Raw genomic sequence first — 17,225 nt, 5'->3', positions numbered from 1 at the left:
ATTTACTATTTTGTATATCTCTTTTTTATGTTGTAAATTAGTTAGTTATTAGTTAGAAAATTAGTGTTTACAATATTGTTGTAGCATAGTATTCAATTATTCATTTATGTTATTCACCTGATGATGATTTGCTAGGTACAGCAGGTGGCATACACTATGACATGTTTAAACCATGCATTATTGTCAATGTTATATGCATCATAATTATGCAGTTCAGTTATTGATTTACGTAGTTAAGTATAATGGTTTTAATAAGGCTACATTAAGTTTATCATTATTTTCAATAGTGATGTAGAAATGAAACATGACGTGGATGAAGATTACAGATTTAATGTCGATTATGTTCTCATTATTTATTGGTTCATGATTTGACAAACAGTAAAAGCTCGCAATTATTGAATGCGGTCGATCAATCGACTGACACGGATCCATCGAACAAATTCAATTAAATCAATCAAATCAAGTTCGACTCCTCAGGATTTGAACACGAGACCTCCGACATACCATGTGGATGCACTAACCGACTGAGTTATGGGGTCCAGTAGAATTGGAGCCACACCAAATCAAAGTAGCAATAATACGAAATAAGAGGAAAATCTAATTGGACCTCTTTGGGATTTGAGCCCGGGACCTCCGTCGTATGTTGTAGATACTCTGACCGACTGAGTTATGGGGGTCCAATGGAATTGCAACAGGAGGAAAAAAAGCAAATTCGATCCCCGAGAAAAAAGAGAATTTATCAAAAATCCGTAGATGGTAACATGAATTCAGTGGTGGTGCCAGAGGGGGGGGGGCTGGGGGGCTATAGCCCCCGTCGGGGAAGCATAGCCCCCCCCCACACGTCGGGGAAGACGATAAATTTTGTCAGGGAACAAACAAATAAAAAAAATATTTACATGTAATATTCGTTTAGCCACCATATCATTTGTGTTAACAACCACAATAATAATAATAATAATAATAATAATAATAATAATAATAATAATAATAATAATAATAATAATAATAATAATAATATTAATAATAATAATAATAATAATAATAATAATAAGTCATTGAGACTAATTAAAAATAATTTGCGTTCTGTTATGACAAATGCTCATTTAGATAGCCTCATGATGGTTGGAATACATCGTGATAGGTGAAGCAACCTCGACCATGACAACGTGGCTGACAGATTTCATGCAAAATTTCCAAAATATAGAATTTCACTTTCAAGAATGAGGATTTGAAAATAAATTAGATGGTTACATTGCATACTATTTGTTTCTTGCTTTATTCAAAATGTTTTGGTTTTGGAAGCTGATTTCAACATTAGAAAGCATAGCCTACATGAAGTCATATTATAGTAACTCGATGCCTATCAAATAAGTAATAAAAATTCGCCATAATTCATCAAATGTCCGTGGCTTCATCAAATGTCCTAGGGCCCCCACCGGGAGCCCTAGGAGGCCCCCTGGCCCCCAGCCAAGTGAGACTTGATTCGCTCCACTAGCCCCCACGTCGGGGCCTTTAGCCCCTTCGTCGGGCAGGTCCTGGCGCCACCACTGCATGAATTGTGTTTTATTACAAAGTGCGACAGATTTTATTACAAAGTGCGACAGCTCATTTTATTACAAAGTGCGACAGCCAGTTATTACAATGTTCAACAGCTCAGTTGTTAGAAGTGCGACAGACGTTATTAGAAAGTGCGACAGACTTTATTAGAAAGTGCGACGCAACACCCGCAATAATAATAATAATAATAATAATAATAATAACAATAACAATAACAATAACAATAACAATAACAATAATAATAATGATAATAATAATAATAATAATAATAATAATAATAATAATAATAATAATAATAATAATAATAATAATAATAATAATAACTTTATTGTTTCTCGTTTAATTTTTAAAATACTCAGCCGGCGACGACTCACTGGAGCAATATGCACGTCGTGAAGTTACCGTACCTTTCCTTGAAAAACTTCCAGGCTTTATTCCCACTAACTATTGGAGCCTTACCAAACCAAATTGATAAGTAGCGTATTTGAAATTTTTTTTTTTTATTATAATTCTAAAATACATAGGTCCTGGCGCCACCACTGCATGAATTGTGTTTTATTACAAAGTGCGACAGATTTTATTACAAAGTGCGACAGCTCATTTTATTACAAAGTGCGACAGCCAGTTATTACAATGTTCGACAGCTCAGTTGTTACAAAGTGCGACAGACGTTATTAGAAAGTGCGACAGACTTTATTAGAAAGTGCGACGCAACACCCATAATAATAATAATAATAATAATAATAATAATAATAATAATAATAATAATAATAATAATAACTTTATTGTTTCTCGTTTAATTTTTTAAATACTCAGCCGGCGACGACTCACTGGAGCAATATGCACGTCGTGAAGGTACCGTACCTTTCCTTGAAAAACTTCCAGGCTTTATTCCCACTAACTATTGGAGCCTTACCAAACCAAATTGATAAGTAGCGTATTTGAAATTTTTTTTTAAATTATAATTCTGAAATACATAGGTCCTGGCGCCACCACTGCATGAATTGTGTTTTATTACAAAGTGCGACAGATTTTATTAAAAAGTGCGACAGCTCATTTTATTACAAAGTGCGACAGCCAGTTATTACAATGTTCGACAGCTCAGTTGTTACAAAGTGCGACAGACGTTATTAGAAAGTGCGACAGACTTTATTAGAAAGTGCGACGCAACACCCATAATAATAATAATAATAATAATAATAATAATAATAATAATAATAATAATAATAATAATAATAATAATAATAATAATAATAATAATAATACTAATAATAATAATAATAATAATAATAATAATAATAACTTTATTGTTTTTCGTTTAATTTTTAAAATACTCAGCCGGCGACGACTCACTGGAGCAATATGCACGTCGTGAAGGTACCGTACCTTTCCTTGGAAAACTTCCAGGCTTTATTCCCGCTAACTATTGGAGCCTTACCAAACCAATTTGATAAGTAGCGTATTTGAAATTTGTTTTTATTATAATTCTGAAATACATAGGCCTATTTTTGAAATGAATAATTATTAGGCTATTTACAAAACAATACTGTATACAGTTAGGTCTAGGTCGTATTTTTTAGAAATGTAGGCCTATCTTATTCACGCATACCGAAATATAAATACTTAAGTTGTAGGCCTACGGAATGTATCATAATGAAAACTTTTCCTCTATTTGCGACAAAGGCTCATTCAGGTAAATTTGACCTACATCTTATGCATGAACGCACTAACAAGAAAACTCGAAATTCTTAGCTGCTATTGGCCTTAAGTGCGTAACGTCCTTCATAGACAGGGCAAAAACAGTTCTGAATACAAAATGTTAAAGAAAAAATAATCAATGGCTATTTAAGCAACCAGCATTTGACTTACATAGCAAGAAAGCTTAATTTATGAGCTACAATTGACCGTTCCCCCGAAGTTTAGTGACCTGTCGTTACAGAGTTATGGTAAAAAGTAGCAGAAAGTATACCAAAAAAAAAAAAAAAAGAAAAAAAAATGATTACTCAATTTTGCATTAATTGTAAGAATATGTAGATAATTATAAAGTTTAAAACATCTAGTTTCATAATCCGGTCGCCCCAGATTGCCATATGAAACCATTCAAATTATACAGTCGATTTTGTGAGAAAAGTGGGTCCGGTTTTGCCTCATTTACTGTGTTAAGGTGCGCAGTGAACTGTTCAGTGAGCATGTCCTCAAGTTTTCATTATGTTAGGCCTACTTGACGTATGCAGTAAAGTACAACATTAATAAGCACAATGATATTATAGATCTAATAATTATCATTACAATGACAATAATTAAATAATACCAATGGCGATAACGATGATGATGATGACCAATATTATCAGTATCAACATTGCTAATATAAGGTAATGGGACTTGTTTTATAAGGCATCAACATAACTTAAAAAATACAAACAGTGTGTGATAATTTTTACAATTAATTATAATGTTACCATGTTACTTACTGTGATATTTTTTTTACAGTACTGTGTGTTTCTTCATGATTTTCGGACACATTATCCGTGAAGTGGAATTTAACTTAAACACAATAATACTAAATATTTATTCGGATACACAAAAGACCAACTACATTATAATTATAGTAATAATAATTATTATTTTTATTAGGCCTACTATACAGACACACACACATAATATTAGGTGTGTGTCAGTATAGAGGCCTACTATACAGACACACACACATAATATGTGTGTATCTGTATAGTAGGCCTAATAAAAATAATAATTATGTATATGTATATGTATATATATATATATTATATATATATATATATATATATATACTTATATATATAATGAAATAAGTTGTTTCATAACAACATCAATTATGTTTATAATTTTGTAGATAGTAGCCTAATTATTATTATTTTAGACATGTTCTGTTAAAATTATAAAAAAAAGGGTTCAAGTCTGTGGGTGTTCAACCATACTCTTCATTATAAGAAGACTACTGGTAAGACTAGTCGGTGTTGCCTTATGCATGGTAGGCCTACTGGAGCCTTGGATATATCGCTAAATACTGGACGCCGTGCGCCAGTGATGTTGGAGTATATAGTACAGCAAGATGAAACTATTATGTAGGCCTAATGCATGAATAAATTTCGGAGTTTGTCGGGTATTGAAACGATTATTGTACATTTTAAGTGCTCCCTAAATTCATAAGTGTAAGCTAAATTACAATGATTAATTTAATAAGCGAAGATATGGAGAGAATTAGTTCACTCTTTCCAAAAGGGGATTCAAATGCAAAACAAGGGGTTATGACGTACGACAGATAAATGTGCTCCATCATGGCTCTTGCGTACATCCCTCGCAACTTTGTACGCCACATACCGTACTCGCGCGAATAAGCGCTTAAATATTTTGTGCACTTTCTGAGGGGCGCTTATTCAAACGGGGCGCTTATTTAAACGGGGAGCTTATGAAAACAAAGTGGAAATTGAGGGGGCGCTTATGGAAATAGATGAAAATCGAGGGAAAGTATTAAATTCAAGAGGCACTTTTTGAATGGAAAAAGATTATACAAGGACATTACGAATGGTGGTTAGGCGAAAAAGATAATCGTCCAGAGAACATGGCTCATGACAAGAATGCTGTGAATATTTACATAACAGCAAAATAGCAGATGCAATTAGTGGTGGTGGGTGGTGGTTAGCTTGTTGGCCATCGGCTGACAAATATGTAAGAAGAGGAAAGTTGGAAATGTACGGTACTGTCTGTGTAGCGATCGGGCTCTCATCTGTCCGAGAGAAATATCCTCATTTGGATATTGACCTACAGTAAGAAGAATGTGATTCCACTCTGCAGCTCAAATCGTGCCAAAACCACAGTCCCGGAATTGATTGGATTATTGACTTGCTAAAAATAAAATCTTATGATATTATTTTTGCGCTTATTCAAACGGTGCGTTTATTCGCGTGAGTACGGTATTGCAGTTCACCGGCTATGTCATGCTTGGTGCTCATCGTGCTCTCATTCAGGACTTTCTACAATCGAAGAATACTGATATTCGTCGTCATGTTGGATACAAACGTGTTCGTTAAAACTTTATAGGCATGTTAAACTGATCACGAAAATGTAGTATTATTTTTACAGATTACTTTTTCAAAACAGTTGGACGATTGTTTGGTAGTTCATGATAATTATGTATACAATCACTTTTTAATGACAATTTAATCACAATAATAATCACACTAATCTAATCATATTTATTTATATAGCGCCTTTCTTTGCAGATACGAAGCGCTTCTGTCCCTGGTCATTGGATCCACATGCTTAGTGTTGCTGCTGTATTCAGCGCAGGAGTAAGCAACCCCACCAGGTACCCATTTATACTCCTGGGTGGAGAGAAGCAATGCAGATAAAGTGTCTTGCTCAAGGACACAAGCGAAATGCACAGCGAGGGATTGAAACCCCGACCTCGAGGTTGGGAAACCAAATCTTTCACGCTGCGCCAAGCCGCTTCCACTACTGAATTAGTAAGCCAGAGTCTTAACATTATTTTAATATAGAACATATATATCAGTGGAGTGCGGAGAAGAAATTACATTTTCATCTATTTCTATAAGCGATCCATAAAAAAAAAATTCTAATAATTTTGAATAAACGCCCCTAGATTCATAAAAAAATTCAATTATACAGTATAGTACAGGTAGGGGCCTACATCACCATCTTAATTTTCTACATCAACTATTTTCATCTATCTTAGTATTGTCGGTCGGTCGGTCAGTCCATCCATCTGTCGGTCTCTGAGTCTCCATTAAGTTTAACATGGTTTTGAGTTTTGATGCATCTTTAGAATGCCGTTCTTGTTTTATTGATACGGTACCCTTTCTGGATTTAGAACTACAGTATTGAATATCTAAAAATTCAAATACTGTATGGCCATTATCAGTCAACAAAAATGAACTGACCTCATCACTAGCAAGAAAACAACATTTATGAGCCATGCTTTCTTGACGATTACATTTTCTTCACCGAAACCATTCGTTTATCTTCGATTAAAAAAAAGTGCCCCTTGAATGTTTTAATTTCCCATAAGCACCCTGTCAATTTTCATATATTTCAATAAGTGCCCAGTTTGAGTAAGCGCTCCCCAAAAAGAGCCAAAAATATTTATTCGTGGGAGTGCGGTACTGTCCTTGTAATTGTATCGTGAGCCTAGAGTAAGATAGTTCCTCAGTGTAGTAGGCCTAAGTGTCCTATAATTAGTAAGCAATGAATTTCTGATGTATAAAATTCATTATAAAATTAATCAGTATGATGAATCTTGGCGTATTGGCATTCATATTCTGAATCGATGATAGGCCTGGGCCATGGAGCCCGGCCTAAGGTAAGCCAAGGAGGCTAGGCCCAGGTGCACAAAGAATAATAAGATGATGCATTCTATTATTTAGGAATAAGTATCTAGGACCATGAGCTTGGTTTTTTTTTTACATGTCAACAAAATTAGACAGTCTGTATTTGAAACTAAATTCAAATGTGACTAACCCCGGTCATTTCGTATTCTTTAAACGAACTTCGACTAGCACTACGACTAAATGACGCGAACCTCGCCTAAAATTATACCTCCACAGGCCGATTTTTTTAGTCAGCCTAGGGTCAGGCTAAATCGCCGACTTGAAATATTTAATAACAACAATGATGGCTCCGCCCTCGCTCGATTCGAAATATTATAATGAAAATAATGTTAAACTACGAAATACATTATTATTATTCAATGGCCTTTATTAGCAGTATGTCATTATTTCATGTGTAGAAAAAAAGAAAAAAAAAAAAATGTTATTAAACTAAGAAAAGAGAAATGAAATAAAAGTAGGTGCAACTCCCACAAAAGAGAGAGAAAAAAAAAAAAAGAAAGCAAATTTTTAGTTGAAATTCTCTATCGTTAGATGTTAACGACTAATATAGTTATTAATATAGAATATTAGTTAGGCGAATAATTGTCAATTATGACTTATGAGGAAATATGTTTTTGAAAGACAGACGGCAGTTTAATATTCTTCCGCGTTACCGGATCTCTAAATATTCGTCTACTATTAAAATTAGCTCTTTTTATTGGTTAGTTTGGTAGTTGTTGCTTGCCAGCCGTCTTCAGCTAAACTACAATTAGGACTTGATTTAGTCGTAGTTAGAACTTCTACTACGTTGTTTGTGAATACAAATAGAAGTTGAAGTTGCAACTAAGACTAAATGAAGTTCTAGTTCGAAGTTCGACTAAAGTTCGTTTTAAGAATACGGGCGTCAAATTCTATTTTTTCCCAATCTATATCATAAACAAGTAACGTAGTGCAGAGTAACAACATACATAACTACGTATATACACATCTATTTGTCACGGTTAAAACGATCATCTATCTAGCGCTATAATTTGCGTATTTATAATGGAAGCAATTAAGCATGACCTTAATTAGCGTAATCATTGTGTGAGGTGTACCACCGTATGAAAACAAAATATGCCAAGTCACGCGAGACACCTCAAACGATACGAACTACTTACGGTCACGTAAGGGAGGTGTCGTCAAGACAGCCCTCAATTTAGATGTTCGTTGTGAGTACAAATTCATTATTTTTGTTTTACTAATTAGTGAATTCTTATAATTATCATAGGCTTGTCTAAATGATTAATTGTAATGAAATGAATGGTGGTTATTAGAAAATTGATTTTATTTGTTATAGTGCCACCTGTGCCTGTGCATGTCTGATACCATGGTAGTTGAATAGTTATGTTATATGTGCAACGATAAACCGTCGGGAAGAAACATTATGTTGTTGAGGGCAAGAGAAGATGCATTTTAAAATATATTTATTAAAGACTTTTATATTTTAACTTGTTTTGCATTGTACTATTATTTGGCTGTTACCCCATTATTCCTCATCATTTCAGTTCACTTTTAGTGTGACACTATTAAAGCTACATAAATGTGTATGTGGAACTGCAATATTGATTTTAAATGTGATATATACCATGCGTTGTTAGGGTGCTCTTCTATTGCGGCAAGTCCAAGCAACGTCATATGTTGAACTGCATCCGTGTTAGCTCTTGGTACGACATTCACTAATGATTTAGAAAATAAGAATAAAAAGAATTAACAAGATGTGTCAAATCCATTATGGTGATCTATCATACTAAAGAAAATAACGGCAAAGGTGTCGAAAAAATCAAACAACATGGTACAGAATGGCAGATACACTAAATTAAATTTGAAGAAATATCTTTTGATGTACATTTCTGGTAGACTACTAATTGTCATGGAAGTATTATTGCAAAGGAGATCATTCGAAAAAGCTCCGCGCAAGCAATGTGTTCCCCGCCACCAAATGCTCAGCAGGCGCAGTTTACCAAAAAATTGAACATTGTGAAATGGAGAGTACCTTCTGTTCTCAATGCGCACAACTTACAGCCAATCACAGTGGCTGCGCAAACGTTTCCACAATGAAGTTAATACATTACCCTTCAGGAAATACCAAACATATTTAAATTTTTGGCAAAAAAAGAGTTTCGAATTTAATGAATCATTTACATGAGCTTTGAAATTATGATATATTTCAACTTAAATTTCCATTAATTGGACAAAACTCGATAATTCTAATTTTAACGGATATTATTCGAGGAATGATTGACTCAGGATTATAATAAATTAAGTCAGAGGGTTAGCTATTCGAAATACCAATTCCGAATACCAATGACAAAAATCTTTGTATTAGTTGAACATGAAAATAAAAAAGATCCCTTTTGTTATACCATGTTAAACTAACTCAACAGCCTGGCTGTCAAATAGCTTGTTGTGATTAGGAAAGTAATAATATGATTGTCAATAACTGACAATTTTGAAATAACAATAATTTATCAATTCATCTAAGTTTTCACATCATTCACGTCATTTTGACATCCTCTCGAGTCTTGGTTGACTCTTCAGGAGCGTAGGCGAAAGCTAAATCTAATTATTGAAATCATAAATTTCTACCTATTTTTGATACTAGTTCTAGACCGCATTTTGATACTAGTTTTGATTTTTTTTACATCCTCTCAAGTCTTGGTTAACTTTTCAGGGGTGTAGGCGAAAGCTAAAAAATAATTATTAAAATCATAAATTTCTAAATATTTCTGATACTAGTTCTGGACCGCATTTTTGATACTAGTTTTGATTTTTTTTAAATCTTTTTGTGAATCTATAGGAATATTCTCTCAAACAAGTTCATGCTGTCAGAAGTTTAATGAAGACTGTATCATGCACAATCTTAGCAGACTTCAACACAAATAAAAGCACGGGACTTGGCAACCTGCAAACAACATTTTTAGAAGACAGTGCAACAACTCTAAGATATGCCTATTACACATTATTGTGAACTTAACTATTGTAAACATGTAGGCCTATTCATTAATGCAATAGATTAAGATTGATTTGTCAATTTACATTTCCATTCAGACTAAAATATGAAGAGTTTTGAAAAACCTTCTAGGGGGCATTGGCCCATCGCTCTCGGGACTCGCCACATTCAGTGCTGACTAAGGCGATCGTTCTTAATTTAGGTACAAATTCAGCATAATAATGCTGTCAGCAAGTTTTTTTTTTTTTTTTTTTTTTTTTAATTTCTGTATGATTAAACTATTGGACAAACTTAAATTGCTGAACTGTAGAATAAGATGTTGCTTTTGACTACAATGATCAGTGAGTCTGAAGAACACCCTATATGGGTGTCTACAAAACGAAGACCGAATACCCGAAAAACGAAGAATCTGACCGACATTTTGTTCTCTTTTTTGAAATGATACTACACCAGGCTGTCACAAAATCATAATTACGAGGTTATTTGAACTTTTGTTTGTGCAATTATCAAGGGTCCTCGTTTTATAGACACCCTATATGGGTGTTTACAAAACGAAGACCGAAGAGCGGAAAACGTTTTTTTTTTCTATCAATCGTGATTGAAATAATGTTTTTAATTCACTTCATGCTATGTATCGTCGCTCACATCACGAACTAACACAATTAAATTCAATTGTGTTAGTTCGTGAAATCAAAAAAGCGCGTCAAAATACGCGCTATTGTCGTTAAGGACTTTTTGTGTGGTAAAGAATACAAAATTGCTTGACAACCAATACGCGCTCGTTTTGACGCGCTACTGTGATTTCACGAACTAACACAATCTACTTTTGATTGTGTTAGTTCGTGATGTGAGCGACGGTATATATAGTATTCGTCTTGTGAGCACATTTTTGCCTAAATCTGAGCCAATTTAATGATTTACTCTTTATTCCAGAAATGAGAAATTTAATTATTTAATTAAATATAGGGTTATATATTTTTTATATTTTACTATCTATTTGCTAGCGAGCACATTTCTTAATTAGCTTAATTGCAAATGAAAAAGTAAAACTCACCTATATATACATTACGTTGAGTGACAGGTATTGCAGTACATATGTACTCATCCGGCTATAAAATAATCACATTAAAATATTTATATACAGTATCCTCAATTGAATTAACATTCCTATGAAGTTGTGAATATTCAATAACAGGACAGAAACTGTGAACATGGTTTTTATTATATAATATATATCTATAGGCTATATTTAGTAGTCTAGCAGATTGTCGTCGGCATGTTATGATCATCATAACCTAATTAAAAACAATGTTTTTATTTTTTATTTATTTTTTAAATATTTCTAATTCCATTGTTGAAAAATGTCTTGAGTAGTCCTATACAGGTTTATAGCAGCAAGTCCAAATATAACCATATGCATTTCGAAAAAGGCGATCACATGAAAAGAAACCAATCGAAAGGGTCCTAAAAATAGCGAGGATTATATGAGGTTTTACAGTTTTATACAAACAATAATCCAATTTGTGAATTACCTCTGTTAAACGGACATCTGGCATTAGAAAGTCTTGATTGATTATTCCATTGTTATGCAGTACACACTCCGTGCCGTAATGACATTCATAAAAATACAGCAGGAATAAAATACAAAAAAGATGAGATGTCGTAGTAAGCATTCTCGTGTAATATGTTTCCACAACAAAGAGGATTTTTATTTAGTGTTGATGATTCCTGATTTGAAACAGTTGTCAGCTTGCCCAAGACTTCTATGCTTGCACAAAGATAGTTCTATTTTTCAGGTTCCCTTTATGGTAATTTATTTGATAGGCTTATCTGAAAGACCAGACGTTTATAAAACACAATTTAATTAATGATTCTAAAATAAATTGTAATTAGTAAGTGTTAATAATTAAATAAAAATCGAATAACTATGTTATATAATCAATATATTTTCTATGTAAATATTTTATGATAGTTGAATATCATAAATTGTATTTTTAAATTTGTATTTTTGTCATTTTTAAAGTTCGTATTCCATGTATTTTGATGATTGGAAGGCCCCAGTGGAAAGCAGTGCTATCAATGAGGTTACCCGTGTTTTTGGTGAAAATAGACACAATGACACTGGCCATAAAACATTTCTATTCAATTGTGTGATCGACACAGAATAAAATATATCACTAAATTATTGAAATCATACATGATATTTACTGTATTATTATATAAAGCGGATATTTAAAATGTAGCCCTACTCTAAACTCCAAATTCAATAGAAAAAGATAAAGGTAGGAGAATAACCCATAACTCGCACCGTTATTGTTCTGAATTGCATATGGCGTGGTCCGTGAACTATAATTTAGAAGCCGTAGAGAGGCGCTTAGTTATATTATATCATATTACAATGACAGTGGCTGAAATGAACCACAGCATCGGGATAACCCTTAGTCTTCCAAAGATGTGAATGGCGTCTTTAAAGTGCACACGAGTCAGATGTAGGCCCATACACTGTTTGATGTATTATGTATATAGCGCCACCTATGTAAAATATGTTGAGCAAGATGATGCTAATGTATTGAATAAATCCCTTGATAGATGCACGGCAAACGGTGCACATCGTCTTTATTTTGAGTCTTCAGTTAACCTAATTAATCAACGGTCTTCGATATTATAACGTAATATCAGGACATTACATGGTGTCAGAAGAACCCAGAAGCATATAGACAACAAGTTGTTGTAGAAGTACGTCATCTAAACACTGAAAATGGCAGAATCGACGGGAGTGCCCATCCCAAACATTGATTGGAACCTGCCGGAAGCATTGCGCAAGTTTTGGAGAGCGTGCAACCTGATTGTTGACGGTCCTCTCTCTAAAAAAGAAGAAAGTATAAAGGTACAATATTTGCTACTGTGGGTAGGAGACTTGGGACGAGACATCAGAGATAGCTGGAATTTATCGGAGGACGATGCAAAACTTTTAAAAGTACATTGGGAACACTATGAAGCATACGCCAAGCCAAAATCAAATTTTCATGACGCACGTTTTCAGTTGCGAGCATTAAAACAAGGGGAAACGGAAACAGTTGATGCTTTTATAACACGAGCGAAGATTATATTGGAACAATGTAAGTACACAAACAAAGATGAAAAGTTATTAGACACACTAATAGCAGGCTTATACAATGATAACATTCCTCGGTTCCCACTTAACTTGTCAAGCGAAAGCGTCGAGCATCACACGGCAAGCGAAGCGAATCGCGCAAAGTTCACAAGAGTTGACTTTCGGTAAAGAATGTCTCGCTTCTAATGATTCGCTTGCCTGTTCCCACTGCTGAGCTGACCGCGCGCAAAAACTCGAAATGGCGGGTGGCAACAGAGAATGGATTTTGTTATCGCATTGATAGACGGAGGAAAAAGGTTGTGAGACGAATCAGATAAAATCCTCAGGATTAACATTTCCAGAACTCTATAATGAATGAAAAGAGTGAATATAAACATACTGTAGTTATTTTTAAGTATATTTATTCAAGGCCTAGAGCTAGGCCTCCTAAGGGTAGATAGTAGGCCTAGCCTACCCTACCCTACTGTAGGTCTCTGGTAGTAGCAGGGTATCAGATGCCAAGGCTGAACAGGCCTATCACTGGTAGAAAGAGGAGATAACTCAACTCGTTTCTGCAAATCCTTTTCCACGCATTGTCACATATTTTCTTTGCTTCCTTGTCACAGACCTAAACAAGGGTAGCCTACTGTTCCACAGAGTTTGCATGAAACGGACTCGTCGGTCATCGCTCGCACATCTGTATCTGTACATTGTTTTGACAATGGTCGTGACTTTATTGTTGACCTTTGACATAATTGAATCTAAGCCTTGCGATTGGTCCATCGGCCGCGAATTCGCTCGCGAATCTGAAAAAGTTGGTCTTGGATCAACTCTTGTGAATTCGCAGGCGAAGCCTCTGCGACCACCGCGCGCACCGCGTCAAAGTTCGAATATTGGGCTTCTCGTGTTCGACTACAAATTCGTTTGCATGTTCACATTGGAAACGCCGATCGCGTCTTCGATTCAGCCGCGCGCGCCACATTTCGACGCGAAATTCGCTTGATCGCGTTCAGTGGGAACCGGCCTATAAGGACGAAAAGATCAACATAGTTAGGACGTATGAAGGAACAAAACGCCAAATGACTGACATTGGCGAGGCAACAGCATCCCCCACGATTAACGCCATTAGATCAAAACAATATACGTCTCGGGATAAGGCCAAACCGAACAACCCCAACAAATAACTACAACACAAAAGCACTGGACGTTGCTTAAGATGCGTGCAGAAACCACTGGAAGAAACCATGTCCAGCGTTGAACTAATCCTGTCATTATTGTAACCAACAGGGACATTGGTCCAAAATGTGTTTTAAAAAGCAAAGAGAGACAAAACAACCACGACCCCAGAAATGGACGTCGCACCCAAATCAAAGGCGACCGAAAAAAGCTGTAAGGCAAGTAAATTCGGAATCCATAACACGGAAAGAAGAAACGAGCGATGACAACCTTGAACTTTTCGAAATAAATGGTGTTAGCGTAGACACAGTACGCAAAGAATGGCAACCAAACGAATTCCCAGTGACTTTCAAACTAGACACAGGTGCAGAAGTTAACATACTCCCATATACAATGCTAGAACTGATGCAGAAAGGAACAATGAAACTAATGGATAAAAGTAAAGTAAGATTGAAAACTTACAGTAATCATGTCATTAGCCGGTAGGCCAAATCACACTAAGTGTAAAAACTAAGGTTGGTAAAACCAAAATATGTAAAGATACTCATTTCCAGGTAATGAAAGGTCAGTTTACACCCTTACTAGGCATTACCTCATGTGAATCGCTAGGCTTAATAAAAAGAGTTGAATCAAATATTGTAACTATGACAAACGTAAATCCCTTAGGCCTACTTACGCAGAACAAGGACCTTTTCGAAGGATTAGGATGTCTCTCTAAGAGAGAATATAACATACAGATGGGTGCTAGTGTACCACCGGTACAATTACCCCCAAGGCAGATACCTCACAAAATTAAAGATAAAGTATTAAAAGCAATAACTGGACATAATGATCAAGTTGGGCGTAATTGAACCAATAGCAGAGCCCACAGAATGGGTAAGCCAAAACCGAATTAATACCCGAATGGGTATTAAAACCGAACGGCAAAATAAGGATATGTTTAGATCCTAGAGAGTTAAACAAAGGGATTAAGCGGCAACATTAGCCAATGACTACCATTGAGCAAATTTCGGCCAAAATGCCCAACGCTAAAATATTCTCCAAATTTGACGCAACTGGAACTCACCGACGAGTCATCGAAACTCACGACATTTAATACCCCATGGGGAAGATGTAAATTTAACCGTATGCCCTTTGGTATTTTTTCGGCGGGAGAAATATGGCAACGAGCTATGATCGAGCAATTTGGCGACATTCAGGGTGTAGGCATTATCGTTGACGATCTGCTTGTTTATGGAGACAGCCAAATCTACACGACGAAAGGTTAAATAGGTTACTTAGCCGAGTACGTGAGTCGGCATTAAATTAAAAAAGGAAAAATCAATAATAAACACCAACCAAGTAGAGCCCTCGGGTCATCTACTTACTAACAAGGGTATTAAACCCTGCCCCGAACGGGTACGAGCACTTAAGGAAATGCCGAAGCCGCAAAACAAAGCGGAACTAGAAACGTTATTAGGCATTATGGTCTATTTAGCTAAATTTAATCGACTTTATCCAAACTTACTGACTCCCTCAGACTCCTACTAAAAAAGGGCATTGCCCGGGAGTGGAACATGACGAAGCATTTCAATTGTTGATTCAAGCTGCATCATCGGTGCCAGCGCTTCAATACTACGATGCTAAAAAACAGGTTACCTTGGCGTCCGACGCGAGTAATAAAGGATTTGGGGCAATGATCTGCCAGGATAAATAACCAATAACGTATGCGTCGCGTAGATTAAATGACGCTGAAAAAAAATATGCCCCAATAGAGAAGGAAATGTGCGCTATTCTATTCGGATGCACACGCTTCCATGACTATATATTTGGGAGCAGAACCATTGTTGAAACCGACCACAAACCACTTGTCGGAATATTATCAAAGCCATTACATAAGCTATGCCCGCGTTTACAGCGAATGAGGTTAGCAATTTTAAGATATGATCTTAAGATAACTTGGATCCCTGGTAAAGAAAACTTGATACCGGACGCGCTCAGTCGCACAGCGTTAATCGCGAAGCGCCAACAACAGATACGCACTTGGTCGCGAGCATAACCGGCCAATTGCCAATTACTGATCAAAAGTTGTCGGAACTAAAACTCATGCCGCACAAGACGAAGCCCTAATGAAAGTAAAAGTTCTCATAGAAACTAAGTGGCCAGACAACATAAAGGATGTCCCCTTTGAGGCACGACCGTACTACAAAGTTAAAGAGGAGCTCACTGTTTGCGATGGAATCTTATTTCGAAATAATCAAACTATAATTCCGTGTAGAATTGTAGGCGATAATTGCCCATGCATTGACATTGAAGTATATAAAAAATTTACGGTAGAATGGGGAATAGAACACACGAAAATTAGCCCAGGTCATTCTCAATCAAACGGACAAATGGAGAACTCCGTCAAAACAGTTAAAAGACTGATAAAAAAAAGACAGTAAACAATAACCAAGACCCATATAATGCCTGTCTCTTATACACATCTAGATGTTCCCCTGTCCGCACAAGGGCACACATTGGCGCGTAACAGGGGTCTTGGGTCAGAGTGTGTATTTATTTGTGTTTTTTTTAAATTTTTTATTTCAACCATCTTTAAAGAGGATAACCCTTCTAGTTTAGCCCAGTAGGTTAACTGATTTTCAGGGGCCCTCTTTAATAAAATTAAAGAACAGTACAAACAACATCATTACAACATAAAAATTGATGTGCAATTTATAGAGGAAATTGGCCTACCGTAACAAGAAATGCGCGCAAAGAATTTTAGGTACTTTCAGAGGATGCATTTGTCAAGGGGTGGAGAAAGATTTTCCAAAGATGGATATTTCCCCCTTGTCCCCCGGTGTTTTTAATTCTAATTTCGTTGGAATTGATCAAAACTCCATAAAATGTGCAATTTTTAGAGGAAATTGGGCCATGTTAACAAGAAATGCGAGCGAAATTTGAGGTTTTTAGGCACTTTCAGGGGATAAAAGGGCATTTATAAAGTGGTGGGGAAGATTTCTCAAAGATAGATATTTTTTCCCCTTGTTCCCCAGTGGTTACGCCATTGGGCAGCATA

General features: G+C 35.6%; 1 protein-coding gene across 1 annotated transcript in view; it reads right to left on the bottom strand.

The window, feature by feature from the left end:
• The window catches only part of LOC117124627 (peptidyl-glycine alpha-amidating monooxygenase B-like), a 24,961-nt gene extending 13,216 nt beyond the window's left edge, over positions 1-11,745 (bottom strand). The window contains exons 1-3 of the mRNA XM_033270922.1: positions 11,448-11,745; positions 10,970-11,024; positions 8,551-8,641 (exon numbers count right to left, since the gene is read on the bottom strand). Of these exons, the coding sequence (XP_033126813.1) occupies positions 8,551-8,641; positions 10,970-11,024; positions 11,448-11,588 (287 nt within the window). The 5' untranslated portion in view covers positions 11,589-11,745. The remainder of the gene's footprint in view (positions 1-8,550; positions 8,642-10,969; positions 11,025-11,447) is intronic.
• Between the last annotated feature and the right edge of the window lie 5,480 nt (positions 11,746-17,225).

The sequence above is a fragment of the Anneissia japonica genome, unplaced genomic scaffold (genome assembly GCF_011630105.1).
Source record: "Anneissia japonica isolate Jap-2015-1 unplaced genomic scaffold, ASM1163010v1 scaffold287833_len2544123_cov190, whole genome shotgun sequence".
NCBI lineage: Eukaryota > Metazoa > Echinodermata > Crinoidea > Comatulida > Comatulidae > Anneissia > Anneissia japonica.
This window is presented reverse-complemented; position numbering and strand designations above follow the sequence as displayed.